Source organism: Balaenoptera musculus, chromosome 12 (assembly GCF_009873245.2).
Source record: "Balaenoptera musculus isolate JJ_BM4_2016_0621 chromosome 12, mBalMus1.pri.v3, whole genome shotgun sequence".
NCBI lineage: Eukaryota > Metazoa > Chordata > Mammalia > Artiodactyla > Balaenopteridae > Balaenoptera > Balaenoptera musculus.
Genome location: NC_045796.1, coordinates 50,254,230 through 50,273,638, shown reverse-complemented (window position 1 = coordinate 50,273,638; position 19,409 = coordinate 50,254,230). Strand labels below are relative to the sequence as shown.

The window sequence follows — 19,409 nt, the reverse complement described above, 5'->3', positions numbered from 1 at the left end:
TTTTTTAATTTACTTATTTATGGCTGTGTTGGGTCTTCGTTCCTGTGCGAGGGCTTTCTCTAGTTGCGGCAAGCGGGGGCCACTCTTCATCGCGGTGCGCGGGCCTCTCACTATCGCGGACTCTCTTGTTGCGGAGCACAGGCTCCAGACGCGCAGGCTCAGTAGTTGTGGCTCACGGGCCTAGTTGCTCCGCGGCATGTGGGATCTTCCCAGACCAGGGCTCGAACCCGTGTCTCCTGCATTAGCAGGCAGATTCTCAACCACTGCGCCACCAGGGAAGCCCGCTACTGAGTTTTAGAGTGACTTGTTACATAGCAACAGCTAACTGATAAACCTGGCATTAAATGTATATCTAAGAGTTGCAGTAGACGCTGCAAAGCATTTTTTAGTAGACAGATTTATTTCTTTATAGATCAGAATGTTATAGAACTCACCTGTCCCAAGAGATATTTCACTTAATTGAATTTGTTGAAATTTAGGGAATTCCCTGGCAGTCTAACAGTCAGGACTTCACGCTTTCACTGCAAGGGCCTGGGTTCGATCCCTGGTCGGGGAACTAAGATCTTGCAAGCCACGTGACGTGGCCAAAAAAAAAGAATTTTTTTGAAATTTAGATGAGCAAACCTGTGTTATCATGGAAACATGGAACCCAATGGAAAAATGGCAGTTCTGTAGCTTTACTAAGAGAACAAAACACTAGTCAAATACTAGTCAAATAGTAGTCAAATACTCATTAAATATAATTTCTATATAAATTTTCTATGTAAAAAATGTGAATGATTTCTCCATGAATTTTCAGAATATAATTTCAAGAAAACACTTTCCACTGTAAAACATGTATGTATTTTAATCAAGCCCTCAGAAATTTTTAAGAATTAACCACATAACAGCTGTGTAACTAGTTTTTTTAGTAAGGCACTATATTATGTATTGATATGTTTTCAATTTAAACTAGTTTCTTACAATTAAAAAAATAACAAACACACTTAGAAAAAGTTAAAGTTGTATATAAGTATATAAAACGAAAAGTAAAAGTTTCCTACCACGAGAATTTTAGCCATCAATTTCCAGAGATAATCAGTTAGCAATTTTTTGTGTATCCTTCCAGAGATTTTCTACACATGTACAAGGATTCTCTATTAGAAATATCATAAGTACACATACACATATATAAGTTAATCATTAGATGAAGAGGAACTATTTTGTATGATACATTAAATAACATGAAACTATTGAAATTTGTAAATTTTTTGTTATGCTTTTACTAAACAAAATCCATTTAATCTAAATATATAATATGTACTGTATTGGAAAGTAATAAACTACATTTATTTTATCAAGGTCTGTAATTCTTACTTTCATTTATTCAAAATGGTATTGCTACTTCTTCACACTTAGTTTAAATTAGTCAAGTTTGGGGTAGGTGTAAAAAGCAAGAGGAAGAACAAATTTAATATACATAAGTGTTGCAAAAAGTGGCCCAAAGAGGTAAAATCAGGACTCAAATCCAATCCAGGTAGTTCCAAAGCATGTGCTCTTTACACTCTACCTCACTGCAAGTAAGGGCAGGACACAGAATCATGGAAGGAATATTTGTGAACTTAGGGATCTATGAAATTGACAGCTACTAGATAGTAAAGCTCCATAAAGTAAAGGGCTGTGTCAATCTGGCTTATTTCTGTATCCATAGTGCTGAGAAGATAGATGAATGATCACAGACAAACCCACAAAATGCTGCACTAAGTAAAAGAAAACTATTAGGTAGGGTCTGGAATTCCCAGAATATACAGTACAATATCCAACACAGAATGGAATGGGCTACATTTCACTGACTTATTCATGTTTATTAATAAATATTTACAGAGCACTTTATATGTTCAAGGCAGTACCCTAGACACCGGAGACAGACAGATAAATTAAACATGATCCTTGATCTGAAGAAACTCAGAAGTAGTAAAGAAAGATTTTTGAACAAATAACTACAATAAACTAAGTAAAAGAAAATTATTTTTTATAGCAAAAATGTATTTAGTCTATAAGGAAACTATTTTCTGCTCTTATTTAACTGGAAAGAGAATTCGCTGTAGAAAAGTTTACTTTATAGAAATTATCTATCTATCTATCTATATCTATATATATACATATATAGATATAGATCATGATCATATGGCTTTTACCTCAAGGTCTAAGACAGTTGTTCCAGTTCCTGCCATCACAACTGCATTCCAGCCATCAAGAAAAGTAAAAGGGGAGGTGAAGGTCACATCCTTTCTTCCTAGAGGCATGGCCTAGAAATTGCACACATCACTTGCACTCGTATCACATTGCTCAAAGTTAGTCATATGGCCACTTGTAGCTGCAAGGAAGGCTAGAATATGCAATCTTTGGCAAGGTGGCCATGTGCCCTGCTAAACTCAGGAGTTCCGTTACCAAAGAAGAATGGAAGAATGAATATTGGGGGACAATTAGCAATTTCTACTATAACCCATTTTTGAAATAGTTAAGCTGTTAATACATATATTCAAAGGTATAAGCCTTCATGAAGACTGTAACCTATCCTTCTATATGGCGGAGAGATAAATTATATAACTCATGCTTATAAATATTATGCTGTATATGTTAATGGAGAGGTTTGAGATCACAAAAACTCTTCAGTACAGAAGGGCCATCAAATCTGAGGGATTTGTTGAAGAAATAGGAAGGGGGCAGATTACAGGACTAAACAGCCAAAGGTAGTAGAATAACAGAGTAACCATTTTTGCCCTCCTCTCCTGATGTCTCAGAGAGCAACAACTAGGATCCCTAAGTGTGGGTGGGTGGGATGTGCACTAAACAATTCGAGGGGGCACCATGCCTAATCACTATAATGATTATGCAGCAGATAAGTAAAGGTTCTTGAGAGAGGAAATGTCTTTCCCATGTTGTATAAAAGTGTCCCTTGAACTAGCTACAGTGCTGGCAATTGCATCCCCTTCAGTGTTACTGAAGAGTAGAAGGGATGGATGTGGCACTGTTTCAAGTCCTTGGTTATTCTTTTAAAATATTTCTAAGAGTATTAAGGTGACTATCCTTTATGTTCCCTAAGAAGCAAAAGCTCAGAGTATAAACACATGAAGAGATGCTCAAGATCGTTAGCCAGTAGGGAGAAACAAAATAAAACTATAGTGAGATACCATTTCACATCTACTAGGATGGCTACAACCAAAAAGACCAATAATATGGTGTCAGTCTATTTATCTCTTGTAAAAATAAAATACAGTGTGTGTGTGTGTGTTAAAAAAAAAAAAAAAAGACCAATAATAGTAAGTGTTGATGACAATGTGGAGAAATTAAAACCCTCATACATTGCTGGTGGGAACATAAAATGGTATATAACCAAGAGAAATGAAAACATATGTCCACACAAAAACTCATACATGACTGTTCATAGTAGTATTATTCATAGTAGCCAAAAAAGTGGAAACAACCCAAATGTCTATTGGCTGATGAATGAATAAATAAAATGTGGTATATCCATACAATGGAATATTATTTGGCAGTAAAAAGGAATGAAGTACTGATACATATTACAACATGGATGAACCTTGAAAGCATTATGCTAAGTGAAAAAGCTAGTCAAAACACCACATATTGTATGCTTTCATTTATCTGAAATGTCCAGAATAGGTGACTCTATAGAGACAGAAAGTAGATTAGTGGTTGCCTAGGACTGGGAGACAAAGAGCTGAAAGAGGGTTGGAGGGAATTGAGAGTCAGTGTTACTGGCTACAGGCCTTCTTTCTTGCAGTGATGATAATGTTCTAAAATTGACTGTGGTGACTAGAAACCATTGAATTGTACCCTTTAAATGGATGAATTGTGTGTTATGTGAATTATATCTCAATTTAAAGCTGTTTAAAAAAATAAAAAAATAAAATCAGAGCAGATACAGGGAAAGTTTTTAACTCTCATCACTGAAGACAGAAAGGTTGGAAGAAGTAAGACAATTAGTGTTTTTCCCAGGAGAAGTTTCAGTCACCCATTCCTCATCCCAGCAGGAACCAGAGAATCTGGCCAAATAATTATCTAGATCTGTAAACTGCCAACTACTAGAGAAGGAGAAATAGGTTTTCCAAAGCATAAATGACATTGAATAGTGGATTAAAATATTTTATAATTATTAATTTTTATTAAATAACATTGCATAAAATGACAAGACTTCATCTAAAATATATTCTTAACAGGCATGATATCACACCTAAGGGGGCAAAAATTGATTCTTGAGGGCCAAAAAAAATCTTCTTGTTTTTATGTCTAAAGCATAGATAATACATATGTTACATAAACAGATATACGGTGTATCTATAGTACTAAAATTTCATGGGGAGAGTGATTAGGAAAAAAATTGTCTAAAAAGGGTCCTTGGGTCCCTGATTTTCTGATTCCTCATTCATACAGAATATGAGCTCCTGCTGTGCTAATTAAACTATTAAAAGATAAAAATTTTGGCTCTGGAGCTCATTCATTCCTCTTGAAATGCTCAGGGCAACCAGAAGTCCCAGATTTTCTGCCTATCTGATATTGGCTCTTGTTGCCTAACCATGTATCATGTATCAAATTTTCTTCTGTCTCACATTGAGAATCTGTCTTCAAACCAAATGGTATTAACATGTCAGAGAACTAAAGGAGAGATGAAAAAGATTTACCTATGTATTATCCCTTCTCAAGTTTTCTCTTCTATCCCCACTCCTACCCCTGAAATATAATCTTTGACATGAAGGATAAAAAGGTGATTTTCCCAATTCACTTCAGCTACCACCCTCATCCCCACCCCATCTCCCCACCATCACCCCTCCACCTCACACACAAGAAGACTTTCAGGGCAGGCCCCATCTGAAGTCGTGCAGTAGACAATATTATCATGTGAGCCTGCAGCCTCTCGTCACATCTCTTCTCTTTCCCCTTCTCCGTAACATAACCTTCCTTTTCAGTGCCTTCCCCTATCTTAATTGGTCTATTCTTCCCCTTTTCAAAACTAAAAAGGATCTTCTTTAAATTTTCAACTGAACTTTACTCAGAGTATACTCTCCTAGAAAAATGTCTTTTACATTAACTGCAGAATAAAAAGCTTTGATTCTTAGTAAAGAAATTTCAGACATCAGAGAGAAGGTAGAGGTGATGGCTGCTTCAGTTCTTGGGAGTGGAAGAAAGGTAGGACATGGATCAGAAGGAGGGCATTCAGCCTCTGCTTTCTGATCAGTATGTCCTCAGATCCCTTCTTCCTCTCACCCCCAGAAGGCCACCACCCCCCCACCCCCCGTTGCAGCTTCATTCATTATGCTCAGGATAGGAATGGCTGCCACAGCCCTGAGGTTTGTAGCACATACTGCCTGGATGTGGGCGCCCCGTGACCCACCTGCCACCTGCCCTCCCCACCTATCTCACAGCTATCCCAACATGCCTAAATGCTTGCACCTCAGGACCACCACTTCTTCCCTCAGCATCAATTGAGGTGTTGTCAGTTGGCTATTTACCTGCCCCTGAAGCAAGCAATTCACCTGAGAAGATTCTCAGGTGAATCCTGAGTAACAGGACAATCAACATAAACATCCACAATCCAAAGCATCCTTTTTTAGGACATAAGAAATATTTTCTTTAATTTCCAGTTTTCAATTAAGCATTGTTAGGTTTTAAATCAAATGTTGGCACTTAAAATCTATTCATTTCTTTTCCCAGTGGGATTCAACTGCTCCTATCTGCTCTTTACAAAGTTGAGTTTGAATAGTGAACATTTACATGAAAATAAGAAACTCCCTTTTTTACATGTAATAATCTGAAATCTCACAGCAGAACCACTTCATCTAATGGCTCTGAAGTATAAGGAAAGCAAAAAGGAACGTGAAAAATTTCCCCCAAAAAAGCTTTCGCAGTTTTGTTTTACACAGTTGTATGCTTTAAATGAAATTATTCCGGGGTGTAAAATATTAACCAAAACATAAAGGCAGTTTGGAGCAAGAAAATAGGACTAAGCTGAGATCTCTAATTTGCATGTAGTACTATGCAATTATTTTTATGACCTACTTTCATACATTGTTAATATGATATAAAATAAACTCGACTGTCACAAGTTCCCATTCTTTATCCAATCTTGCATCATAGCTGGTAGGCTCCCAGAAAAAAGAGCTCTGTTCTAATCAACTGGCTGAGCAACTCATTTCCTAATCTTCAGGCTCCTAGTTTAAATCACAGCAGAACCAGCTTCCCTCTTTAGTCTTCTTACCTCAAGCAATCTTTATGTAGCAAATATGTATTTAGTGCCTACTGTTTACCACGCTCCACTGATATATACCATGGCTCTTCATTTAACCCATAGAAGAATGTCTCCATTATCCTGAAACTTATTTCAAACTTGTTGTTTTTGCTTTTGTTTTAATCCACAATGACTCTAAGAATCCTTGTTTGGTGAAGTTTGACATCGGTCGTGATCCTCTATGCGTTAGCACCTTTTGGTGGGTCTCCACAGCACCCAAAGGTCAGCTCTGAACCCTTATCATCTAGGATTCTGGGTGGCAGTTGTCACTCATGAGCCTGAATGTAAATCATAGAGGAGATGAAGCCTATCGGTGAGGAACAAGCAGAGGACACTTGTGAGGGTCCCCAGTATTTTGTAAAGGACTCCAGGGATCTTGCCTGAGAACCTAACCAGACAGCTTCTAGAGTCGATGCAACAGGGTATTCCAAACAAAAATAACCCTCTCCTGCCTTTTTTTGGAGATATATATAATTTGCAAATTCTCAGGACTGTTTATATGAATACTGATGCATTTCGTATATTTTTTATATAATCTCATTATTTTATATTCACCCTTTTACAAAAAGCTCTCTATATCTATGCATACATTTAGGTCATTTTCAGCCTGAATAACTGAATATCAATATTTCCCACAGTTTTGACAAAATCTCATTATTTTCATAGGAGTTCCCTCTTCTTTCTTTTTTCAGTGTAAAAGTACACACAGATTTACCATTGGCATTAAACATAAAATAAACATAAAACATAAAAATCCAACAGTGGCCATTTGTCTTGGGTCACTCATCATAACTGAGTATAAAATTTCTAATATACTCACTGTCCTTTTTTTTTCTAGGTGCATTCTTAATACTTTTCTGTTTCTAATAAGAATGCTCTAATTCTAGCTGAGAATCATTGGCTTCACCAAGAGGATCATCATCATGCTGAAAATGGAAGTTGCCAACTTACTACCAACAGAATGGGAGACACAGTGGCCCTGGCCACTGGTGCTCTGCAAGTGCCCACAGTTACATAACAGACAGATGAGTCTGAAATGATGGCAGAAGAAGAAGCATAGCACCCGTATACCCTGCAACCATTCATAATTTGTGTTGCTGAAAAAGCCTTGGCTGCCTGCAGGAACATTTTTTGTTTTCTGCTGTAAAATGTACTTACCCTAAAGAATAGAGGCGGCACTGCTTGTTGCGAATTTGATGAGCTAAGCCAAACCTGTCATCAAGACAGACAGACCAGGGCTTTTTTGAAGGGCTGGAGTCAGTAGCCAGGCTGTCTGTGCTCACGTGATCACACGCAATCTGTAAGGATTGGAAATCAATGTGAATAATTTAAAGCACTGGGTGATAGATGGTAGGTAGAGACTTAACTGCTTTCCCAGTCCCTGAAAACCGTAACGGGAGAGTTATGTCCTTCTCCACTGCTAACTACTCCCCTCCCCAGGGAATCACAAGACTGCGGTAAAATGTTTGGAGGAATTCCAAATACTAGATTATAAGTAACCTCATGGAGACTAGAGGCAGGTTTGAAGGGAAGTTAAGAACTGCTATAGCCTTGTGCACAGAGTATACAGGGGAGAACAAATCAGGAGCAAGGAAGGCAGGGAGGAAAAGTCAGGAAAGCTCTGCAGAGGTGTGTTAGTCTTGGAGGAGGAACAGAAGTTGACTAAGAGGCTGAGACCAAGAAGGGCATTCCAGACATGGAGAACAGTGCTCCCAAACCACAGAGGCCTGTTACCCACAGCATTCCTATTAGAAGTTGTGAGATATGACCAAGAGCATAGATCTTCGAAGGATACAAGATTATCTACTCTTTATCTCAGGCACATAAGGTCGGGCCACCATGGTCCGACCAAGCATGTGTTAACCAAGGTAAACAGCTTGGGGTCAAGTGAGACTAATGCATAATCCCTACTAACAAGACAGTACCCTCTGTGATACACTGGTCCATTGAAATTCCTCCTGGGGGGAAAGGGCAAGAGCCCCAGCCAGGAAGGAGGTTTTCCAGACCTAGCCAAAGCACCTCTCTTAACTCATCCATCAAAATTAGATAAGAAAACCAAAAGGAACATGTATCTAAGTAAAGTGGAAGGAAGCCAGTCTCTAATTTCAAATGCACATTAAGTAAACATACTTAGTGAGGAATTCTGACTTGTGTTTGAGGCTGGCACAGTGTGCACAACTGAGGCTGTTGGAACCAAAGAAAACAAGTTCTGTGGCCAAGGTATTTATCTTACTGAGCAACAGTATTTCCGCCTAATCCCTCAAAACTCTCATAGTCATCATGATGCTCCATGAATCATGCAGCAGCTCTTGCTGTCACATCACAGACAACAGACCACTCCAGATGCAAAGGAGGTTTTGAGGTTCATTGCTTTAATGCATTGGAAAACATAACAGGACAATTTTCTTCTTAAGAAGGTACTCTAGACTTGCCCAATCCTTTTATTTAACTGATTTTCCAAAATGTTAATCTGAAAAGAGCATATTACGTGGAGCCAGCATCTCCCTTATTCTTGCTGTAATCTAGGGCTGGCCTGGCAAAATCATCCTAGCACTATCTATCAGTGACTGAGAGAGAGCCTTCTGCTAGAATCTGGACATTTTATAGGAAAGCTTAAAAAGTGAAATCCTAAATAGTTAACTGTTCTTTTCTTTTGATGAAATAAAAACTCACATTTTAAGGCAAGAAAAATTTAAACATGAAATTTTATAACCCACCACTTGCCTTGTATGTGCAGACATCTTTGGTGAACTTTATGTACAATGCCAATACATCTTTCCCCTTAAAGATAGAGACTGGTGCAGAACAGACTGGGTCAGATGACCTGGGGAGATACTGGGCCTCAACTAATGGAAATTCTTAGCTTAAATACTTACTTAGGACCTTATTAACGTTACTAGCTATATTACTTGTAGTCTGCCTATTTTGCAAGATAATTGTTTCTTGTAGTACTACCATATGTGTGATGGAGTCTTCAATAAAATTAATGATGATTAGATGACTTGAAACAATTGACCAAATATATAGTCCTATAAGATCAAAGATTGTAATAGTGTAACTCTGGATATGAGAAGCAACAAGAGCAAGCATTTCCTAGACCATAACAGACTAGAAAGACAGATGGTCCAGAGGCTTTTGACTATAGTTAACAGGGCCAAGTCCAGTAATAGCACATTAAGTAGCCTATCAATGAAATCCTTGACTGAGCTGGGAATGAGCATTCCTAGTGCTGTGAGACAAATTGATCATGAAATGCCTCCCAAACCTTGGTCAAAATTAAGACCAAAAGGGAGGGGATTGTAGAATAAAGAATGTTGCTCACCACCTAGTTCTACAAGAATCTCATTAGCCACTGCAGTCACTGACCTACAATACACCCTGAAAGGAATTCAGGGCAAAAATCAGGATGAGACATTCTGTGCTCTGGAAAAACTGGCAGAATAGGCCTTCAGATAGTTAGATATTTTCAGGGGAAAATGTATGAATCCTGTTTCTTGCATCTGCCCATACTTAGAAAGGCGCTAAAACTATTAACTAAGATACCTGTTCCTTGCTATTAATAGTAACTTTCTACCAAGATGCGTGCTTGATTGAACGGACCCCTTTGTCAAAATCAAATATCTACTAACCTCCCCCCTAACCTCCTCAGAATAGTCCTCAGAGCTGAGAAACCATCTCTCAGGTTATAATCCTCAGTTTGGCCTGAATAAAATTTTCCATTTCTTTCTCAGATTCACTATTGATTAATTTCTGTCAATATCTTCAACCCAGTATCTTTCTCTCAATACTTCTCTATCCACAACCACGGTTTAAAGAAAAAAATGATAATGGAAAATGGAATTGAATCTTCTCTCAAGCAACTAGTACAGAACACACTTATTAACTGGATCCATCAACATGTTAATTTGTATAATTCATTTCCTACGATTCTCCCACAAATAAACGGGAATTATGCCTCTGCCTGCGCACTTCTTGCTTCCACTCACCCACCCAAAGGAGAAGCTGCTAATCTAATTAGTCAAAGCTCAATGTTCATCTGGCTGGTTTTCACTAGTACGTAGATTACGATGCCTTCAACGTTCACTGGAACTTGGTTCCACGCCCTGGCTCCTGCAGGCAGTTAGTTAAGCCTGGACAGTTTGGTGGGCCCCAAAGACGTGCCTGGATCTCCTAAGCCTGAACCTTTTGTTCTAGGGCAGCTTCCTGGGGGTATTTTTATTAAAGTGGTATGATGATTTATTTATTAAAATGGTATGATGTTTTGCTATTGTTTCTTTGTATGTACTCTCCCTAAGAGCCCCCAGAAGACAGATCAGGAGATGGACATTCGCAGGTACTTGTTCATAGTACCCTCCCAACAACATTTAAACCTTACTCTAGCCTCTCCCATTGTGTTTCTCAAGGTGTGGCCCACCTACATTCTGATGGATGCGGGAGTACTTAAAAATGCAAATTCTTGAGCCCCACTCCATTCTATAAAATCAGAATCTTTGAGGCCGATGCATGTGAACATGCATTTTAATAAGCTCCCCCAGGTGATTGTTACGCAGGTGGTCCTGTGAGTTTCCTGGAAGCCTTTTGTAAAGTCCCACTGAAATGTTCCAGCCTGGCCTCACCTGTGCCTTAGCAAATTAAGGGAAGAGGCTACACCTGGGCCAGAGCTTTCAACTGAAAACAGCAGCCTCTTCAACCTCACCCCTAACAAAGGGCCAGAGAGGCAGCCCCTACAATTAGCCAGAGGCCCCCAAGAGTCCAGCAAGTATTAATGGTCAAGATTCAGGGCTGGAGAGGAGCTTCAAGATGACGGAAGAGTAAGACACGGAGATCACCTTCCTCCCCACAAATACATCAGAAACACATCTACATGTGGAATAACTCCTACAGAACACCTACTGAACGCTGGCAGAAGACCTCAGACCTCCCAAAAGGCAAGAAACTCCCCACGTACCTGGGTAGGGCAAAAGGAAAAAGACAAAACAGAGACAAAAGAACACGGATGGGACCTGCACCAGTGGGAGGGAGCTGTGGAGGAAAGGTTTCCACACACTAGGAAGCCCCTTCGCGGGCTGAGACTGCAGGTGGCGGAGGGGGGAAGCTTCAGAGCCATGGAGGAGAGCGCAGCAACATGGATGAAGACGGCAAAGCGGAGAGATTCCCGTACAGAGGATCAGTGCCGACCACCACTCACCAGCCCAAGAGGCTTGTCTGCTCACCCGCCGGGGCGGGCGGGGCCTGGGAGCTGAGGCTCGGGCTTCGGAGGGCGGATCCCAGGGAGAGGACTGGGGTTGGCGGCGTGAACACAGCCTGAAGGGGCTAGTGCGCCACAGCTGGCCGGGAGGGAGTCCGGGAAAAAGTCTGGAACTGCCAAACAGGCAAGAGACTATTTCTGGCCTCTTTGTTTCCTGGTGCACAAGGAGAGGGGATTCAGAGCGCCGTTTAAAGCAGCTCCAGAGACGCGCGCGAGCCGTGGCTATCAGCACGGACCCCAGAGACGGGCATGAGATGCTAAGGCTGCTGCTGCTGCCACCAAGAAGCCTGTGTGCAGCACAGGTCACTATCCACACCTCCCCTCCTGGGAGCCTGTGCAGCCCGCCACTGCCAGGGTCCCGTGATCCAGGGACAACTTCCCCGGGAGAACGCACTGCACGCCTCAGGCTGGTGCAACGTCACACCGGCCTCGGCCGCTGCAGGCTCGCCCCGCATCCGTACCCCTCCCTCCCCGCGGCCTGAGTGAGCAAGAGCCCCCGAAGCAGCTGCTCCTTTAACCCCATCCTGTCTGAGCGAAGAACAGATGCCCTCAGGCAACCTACACGCAGAGGCAGGGCCAAATCCAAAGCTGAACCCCGGGAGCTGTGCAAACAAAGAAGAGAAAGGGAAATTTCTCCCAGCAGCCTCAGGAGCAGCAGATTAAAGCTCCACAATCAACTTGATGTACCCTGCATCTGTGGAATACCTGAATAGACAACAAATCATCCCAAATTGAGTAGCTGGACTTTGGGAGCAATGATATTTATATATTTTTCCCTTTTTGTGAGTGTGTATGTGTATGCTTCTGTGTGTGATTTTGTCTGTATAGCTTTGCTTTCACCATTTGTCCTAGGGTTCTGTCCATCCTTTTTTTGGATTTTTTTTTCACTTTAAAAAATTTTTTTCTTAATAATTATTTTTTATTTTAATAACTTTATTTTATTTTATTTTACTTTATTTTATTTTATCCTCTTTCTTTCTATTTTCTCTCCCTTTTATTCTGAGCCGTGTGGATGAAAGGCTATTGGTGCTCCAGCCAGGAGTCAGTGCTGTGCCTCTGAGGTGGGAGAGCCAACTTCAGGACGCTGGTCCACAAGAGACCTCCCAGCTCCACGTAATATCAAATGGCGAAAATCTCCCAGAGATCTCCATCTCAGTGCCAAGACCCAGCTTCACTCAACGACCAGCAAGCTACAGTGCTGGACACCCTATGCCAAACAACTAGCAAGACAGGAACACAGCCCCATCCATCAGCAGAGAGGCTGCCTAAAATCATAATAAGGCCACAGACACCCCAAAACACACCACCAGACGTGGACCTGCCCACCAGAAAGACAAGATCCAACCTCATCCACCAGAACACAGGCACTAGTCCCCTCCACCAGGAAGCCTACACAACCCACTGAACCAACCTCAGCCACTGGGAACAGACACCAAAAACAACGGGAACCACGAACCTGCAGCCTGCGAAAAGGAAACCCCAAACACAGTAAGTTAAGCAAAATGAGAAGACAGAAAAACACACAGCAGATGAAGGAGCAAGGTAAAAACCCACCAGACCTAATAAATGAAGAGGAAATAGGCAGTCTACCTGAAAAATTCAGAATAATGATAGTAAAGATGATCCAAAATCTTGGAAATAGAATAGAGAAAATACAAGAAACGTTTAACAAGGACCTAGAAGAACTAAAGAGCAAACAAACAATGATGAACAACACAATAAATGAAATTAAAAATTCTCTAGAAGAGATCAATAGCAGAATAACTGAGGCAGAAGAATGGATAAGTGACCTGGAAGAGAAAATAGTGGAAATAACTACTGCAGAGCAGAATAAAGAAAAAAGAAAGAAAGAACTTAGGACAGTCTCAGAGACCTCTGGGACAACATTAAACGCACCAACATTCGAATGATAGGGGACCCAGAAGAAGAAGAGAAAAAGAAAGGGACTGAGAAAATATTTGAAGAGATTATAGTTGAAAACTTCCCTAATATGGGAAAGGAAATAGTTAATCAAGTCCTGGAAGCACAGAGAGTCCTATACAGGATAAATCCAAGGAGAAACACACCAAGACACATATTAATCAAACTGTCAAAAATCAAATATAAAGAAAACATATTAAAAGCAGCAAGGGAAAAACAACAAATAACACACAAGGGAATCCCCATAAGGTTAACATCTGATCTTTCAGCAGAAACTCTGCAAGCCAGAAGGGAGTGGCAGGATATACTTAAAGTCATGAAGGAGAAAAACCTACAACCAAGGTTACTCTACCCAGCAAGGATCTCATTCAGATGTGATGGAGAAATTAAAACCTTTACAGACAAGCAAAATCTGAGAGAGTTCAGCACCAACAAACCAGCTTTACAACAAATGCTAAAGGAACTTCTCTAGGCAGGAAACACAAAAGAAGGAAAAGACCTACAATAACAAACCCCAAACAATCAAGAAAATGGGAATAGGAACATACATATCGATAATTACCTTAAATGTAAATGGATTAAATGCTCCCAACAAAAGACACAGACTGGCTGAATGGATACAAAAACAAGACCCGTATATATGCTATCTACAAGAGACCCACTTCAGACCTAGGGACACATACAGACTGAAAGTGAGGGGATGGAAAAAGATATTCCATGCAAATGGAAATCAAAAGAAAGCTGGAGTAGCAATTCTCATATCAGACAAAATAGACTTTAAAATAAAGACTATTACAAGAAACAAAGAAGGACACTACATAATGATCAAGGGATCAATCCAAGAAGAAGATATAACAATTGTAAATATTTATGCACCCAACATAGGATCACCTCAATACATAAGGCAAATACTAACAGCCATAAAAGGGGAAATAGACAGTAACACAATCATAGTAGGGGACTTTAACACCCCACTTTCACCAATGGACAGATCATCCAAAATGAAAATAAATAAGGAAACACAAGCTCTAAATGATACATTAAACAAGATGCACTTAATTGATATTTATAGGACATTCCATCCAAAAACAACAGAATACACATTCTTCTCAAGTGCTCATGGAACATTCTCCAGGATAGATCATATCTTGGGTCACAAATCAAGCCTTGGTAAATTTAAGAAAATTGAAATCATATCAAGTATCTTTTCCGACCACAATGCTATGAGACTAGATATCAATTACAGGAAAAGATCTGTAAAAAATACAAACACATGGAGGCTAAACAATACACTACTTAATAACCAAGTGATCACGGAAGAAATCAAAGAGGAAATCAAAAAATACCTAGAAACAAATGACAATGGGGAAACGACGACCCAAAACCTAAGGGATGCAGCAAAAGCAGTTCTAAGAGGGAAGTTTATAGCAATACAATCCTACCTTAAGAAACAGGAAACATCTCAAAGAAACAACCTAACCTTGCACCTAAATCAATTAGAGAAAGAAGAACAAAAAAACCCCAAAGTTACCAAAAGGAAAGATATCAGAAAGATCAGATCAGAAATAAATGAAAAAGAAATGAAGGAAACGATAGCAAAGATCAATAAAACTAAAAGCTGGTTCTTTGAGAAGATAAACAAAATTGATAAGCCATTAGCCAGACTCATCAAGAAAAAAAGGGAGAAGACTCAAATCAATAGAATTAGAAATGAAAAAGGAGAAGTAACAACTGACACTGCAGAAATACAAAGGATCATGAAAGATTACTACAAGCAACTATACGTCAATAAAATGGACAACCTGGAAGAAATGGACAAATTCTTAGAAATGCACAACCTGCCGAGACTGAACCAGGAAGAAATAGAAAATGTGAACAGACCAATCACAAGCACTGAAATTGAAACTGTGATTAAAAATCTTCCTACAATCAAAAGCCCAGGACCAGATGGCTTCATAGGCGAATTCTATCAAACATTTAGAGAAGAGCTTACACCTATCCTTCTCAAACTCTTCCAAAATATAGCAGAGGGAGGAACACTCCCAAACTCATTCTACGAGGCCACCATCACCCTGATCACCCCAAAACCAGACAAAGATGTCACAAAGAAAGAAAACGACAGGCCAATATCCCTGATGAACATAGATGCAAAAATCCTCAACAAAATACTAGCAAACAGAATCCAACAGCACGTTAAAAGGATCATACACCATGATCAAGTGGGGTTTATTCCAGGAATGCAAGGATTCTTCAATATAAGCAAATCAATCAATGTGATACACCATATTAACAAATTGAAGAATAAAAACCATATGATCATCTCAATCACTGCAGAGAAAGCTTTCGACAAAATTCAACACCCATTTATGATAAAAACCCTCCACAAAGTAGGCACAGAGGGAACTTTCCTCAACGTAATAAAGGCCATATATGAAAAACCCACAGCCAACATCGTCCTCAATGGTGAAAAACTGAAACCATTTCCACTAAGATCAGGAACAAGACAAGGCTGCTCATTCTCACCACTATTATTCAACATAGTTTTGGAAGTTTTAGCCACAGCAATCAGAGAAGAAAAATAAATAAAAGGAATCCAAATTGGAAAAGAAGAAGTAAAGCTGTCACTGTTTGCAGATGACATGATACTATACATAGAGAATCCTAATGATGCCACCAGAAAACTACTAGAGCTAATCAATGAATCTGGTAAAGTAGCAGGATACAGAATTAATGCACAGAAATCTCTTGCATCCCTATACACTACTGATGAAAAATCTGAAAGAGAAATTAAGACAACACTCCCATTTACTTTTGCAACAAAAAGAATAAAATATCTAGGAATAAACCTACCTAAGGAGACAAAAGACCTGTATGCAGAAAATTATAAGACACTGATGAAAGAAATTAAAGATGATACAAATAGATGGAGAGATATACCATGTTCTTGGATTGGAAGAATCAACATTGTGAAAATGACTCTACTACCCAAAGCAATCTACAGATTTAATGCAATCCCTATCAAACTACCACTGGCATTTTTCACAGAACTAGAACAAAAAATTTCACAATTTGTATGGAAACACAAAAGACCCCAAATAGCCAAAGCAATCTTGAGAACGAAAAATGGAGCTGGAGGGAATCAGGCTCCCTGATTTCAGACTATACTACAAAGCTACAGTCATCAAGACAGTATGGTACTGGCACAAAAACAGAAATATAGATCAATGGAACAGGATAGAAAGCCCAGAGATAAACCCACACACATATGGTCACCTTATCTTTGATAAAGGAGGCAAGCATATACAGTGGAGAAAAGACAGCCTCTTCAATAAGTGGTGCTGGGAAAACTGGAGAGGTACATGTAAAAGTATGAAATTAGAACACTCCCTAACACCATACACAAAAATAAACTCAAAATGGATTAAAGACCTAAATGTAAGGCCAGACACTATAAAACTCTTAGAGGAAAACATAGGCAGAACACTCTATGACATAAATCACAGCAAGATCCTTTTTGACCCACCTCCTAGAGAAATGGAAAAAAAACCAAAAATAAACAAATGGGACCTAATGAAACTTAAAAGCTTTTGCACAGCAAAGGAAACCATAAACAAGACGAAAAGACAACCCTCAGAATGGGAGAAAATATTTGCAAATGAAGCAACTGACAAAGGATTAATCTCCAAAATTTACAAGCAGCTCATGCAGCTCAATCTCAAAAAAACAAACAACCCAATCCAAAAATGGGCAGAAGACCTAAATAGACATTTCTCCAAAGAAGATATACAGATTGCCAACAAACACATGAAAGAATGCTCAACATCATTAATCATTAGAGAAATGCAAATCAAAACTACAATGAGATATCATCTAACACCTGTCAGAATGGCCATCATCAAAAAATCTACAAACAATAAATGCTGGAGAGGGTGTGGAGAAAAGGGAACACTCTTGCACTGTTGGTGGGAATGTAAATTGATACAGCCACTATGGAGAACAGTATGGAGGTTCCTTAAAAAATTAAAAATAGAACTACCATACGACCCAGCAATCCCACTACTGGGCATATACCCTGAGAAAACCATAATTCAAAAAGAGTCATGTACCAAAACGTTCATTGCAGCTCTATTTACAGTAGCCAGGACATGGAAGCAGCCTAAGTGTCCATCAACAGATGAATGGATAAAGAAGATGTGGCACATATATACAATGGAATATTACTCAGCCATAAAAAGAAACGAAATTGAGTTATTTGCAGTGAGGCGGATGGACCTAGAGTTTGTCATACAGAGTGAAGTAAGTCAGAAAGAGAAAAACAAATACAGTATGCTAACACATATATATGGAATATAGAATATATATACAGAAAAAAAAAAGGTCATGAAGAACCTAGGGGCGAGACGGGAATAAAGACACAGACCTACTAGAGAATGGACTTGAGGATATGGGGAGGGGGAAGGGTAAGCTGTGACAAAGTGAGAGAGTGGCATGGACATATATACACTACCAAACGTAAAATAGATAGCTAGTGGGAAGCAGCCGCATAGCACAGGGAGACCAGCTTGGTGCTTTGTGACCACCTAGAGGGGTGGGATAGGGAGGGTGGGAGGGAGGGAGACGCAAGAGGGAAGAGATATGGGAACATATGTATATGTATAACTGATTCACTTTGTTATAAAGCAGAAACTAACACACCATTGTAAAGCAATTATACTCCAATAAAGATGTTAAAAAAAAAAAAAAGATTCACGGCTTTGTGGTTCAGCTGCTCCTCCACTAAATCTTGAGGAGTGGAGTTTTATTCTATTAAAGTTAACACTTTAAGCATTTCTTCTTCTTCCACAGACTTTGTCTTGCACAGATATCCCTATTGGAAAAACATTCTTTTCCATTCAATCTCTGCTAATGTTCCCCTTTCCTCTCCTAGCTCAAAAATAGAACACAGAAGTTTTTCCATTTTAACCATTTATTAACCATCTCATTTATAGACATTAGCTTTTGAAAACAACTAGGAGTAAGGACTCAGTAAAATTCAGCTCCTAAAAATTAATTAAATATTGATTTTTCAAACTTTCTTGTTAAGATTTATGGCCAAGGCTTCAATGAACTCTCTTGTGAGCAAAATCAGCGAGGGCAGTAACTCCTAGCTAAGCTCTAACTCAGGTAATTATGGGTTTTTTTCTCCCTCTCTCTAATTCCCCTTGTCATTTTAGCCATATAAACAGAATTAAGCCTGGACAAAGGAAAACAGACTCCAGGAAAAAATGTTTTCTGAAATGCTTTTTAGTTATTTAACTTGAAGGGATCTAATTTATTTTCCTTTCATTTTGTATCCCAAAAGCCTGAATAGCATTTCTGCCAACCCATAAGTAGAATCTGGCAAAGGGAGCCCTTAAATTTTGGGGACTTGGCAAGAATTGCTTCAATAATCAAACTGTATGTTAATGAAATACATTATTTTGAAAGGTAAAATATCAAGGAAAGAGTTGTATTTTTGTTGCTTTTATCCCAGTTTGTGTGTGTGTGCATGTGTGTGTAGCAGTAAATATAATAGAAACTATTGTTATAAATTTGTAAAATCTGAATCTCTAGATCCGTAGGTTCTTATGTCATTCTTACAATCAGTTAGATGGGTAGATGATTAGATAGATAGATAGATAGATAGATAGATAGATAGGTAGATAGGTAGATAGACAGATAGATAGACTGACTTTAAAACGTATTTTTTCTTTTTAAAACAGCAACTGTTGCTTAGATTAATTTTGTACTGCAAGCCATGCTTCCTGAAGGCATATGGTTCGGGGGTTGCCATAAAAAGCTGGATCTGGAGCCTTCCTTTAGAACACAGCACTGGGTTTATGATTTAACTGTTTCTTGTTAGCAGCAGTGTATCGTCTACTCCAGAACTCAGAGATGTAACCATGGCTTTTCACATTAGAAAACAATACCTAG

General features: G+C 39.3%; 1 protein-coding gene across 1 annotated transcript in view; it reads right to left on the bottom strand.

Annotated features, from left to right (window-relative positions):
- The window catches only part of METTL24 (methyltransferase like 24), a 122,389-nt gene that overhangs the window by 65,566 nt on the left and 37,414 nt on the right, over positions 1-19,409 (bottom strand). The window contains exon 3 of the mRNA XM_036871091.1: positions 7,448-7,587. Coding sequence (XP_036726986.1) covers positions 7,448-7,587 — 140 coding nt within the window. The remainder of the gene's footprint in view (positions 1-7,447; positions 7,588-19,409) is intronic.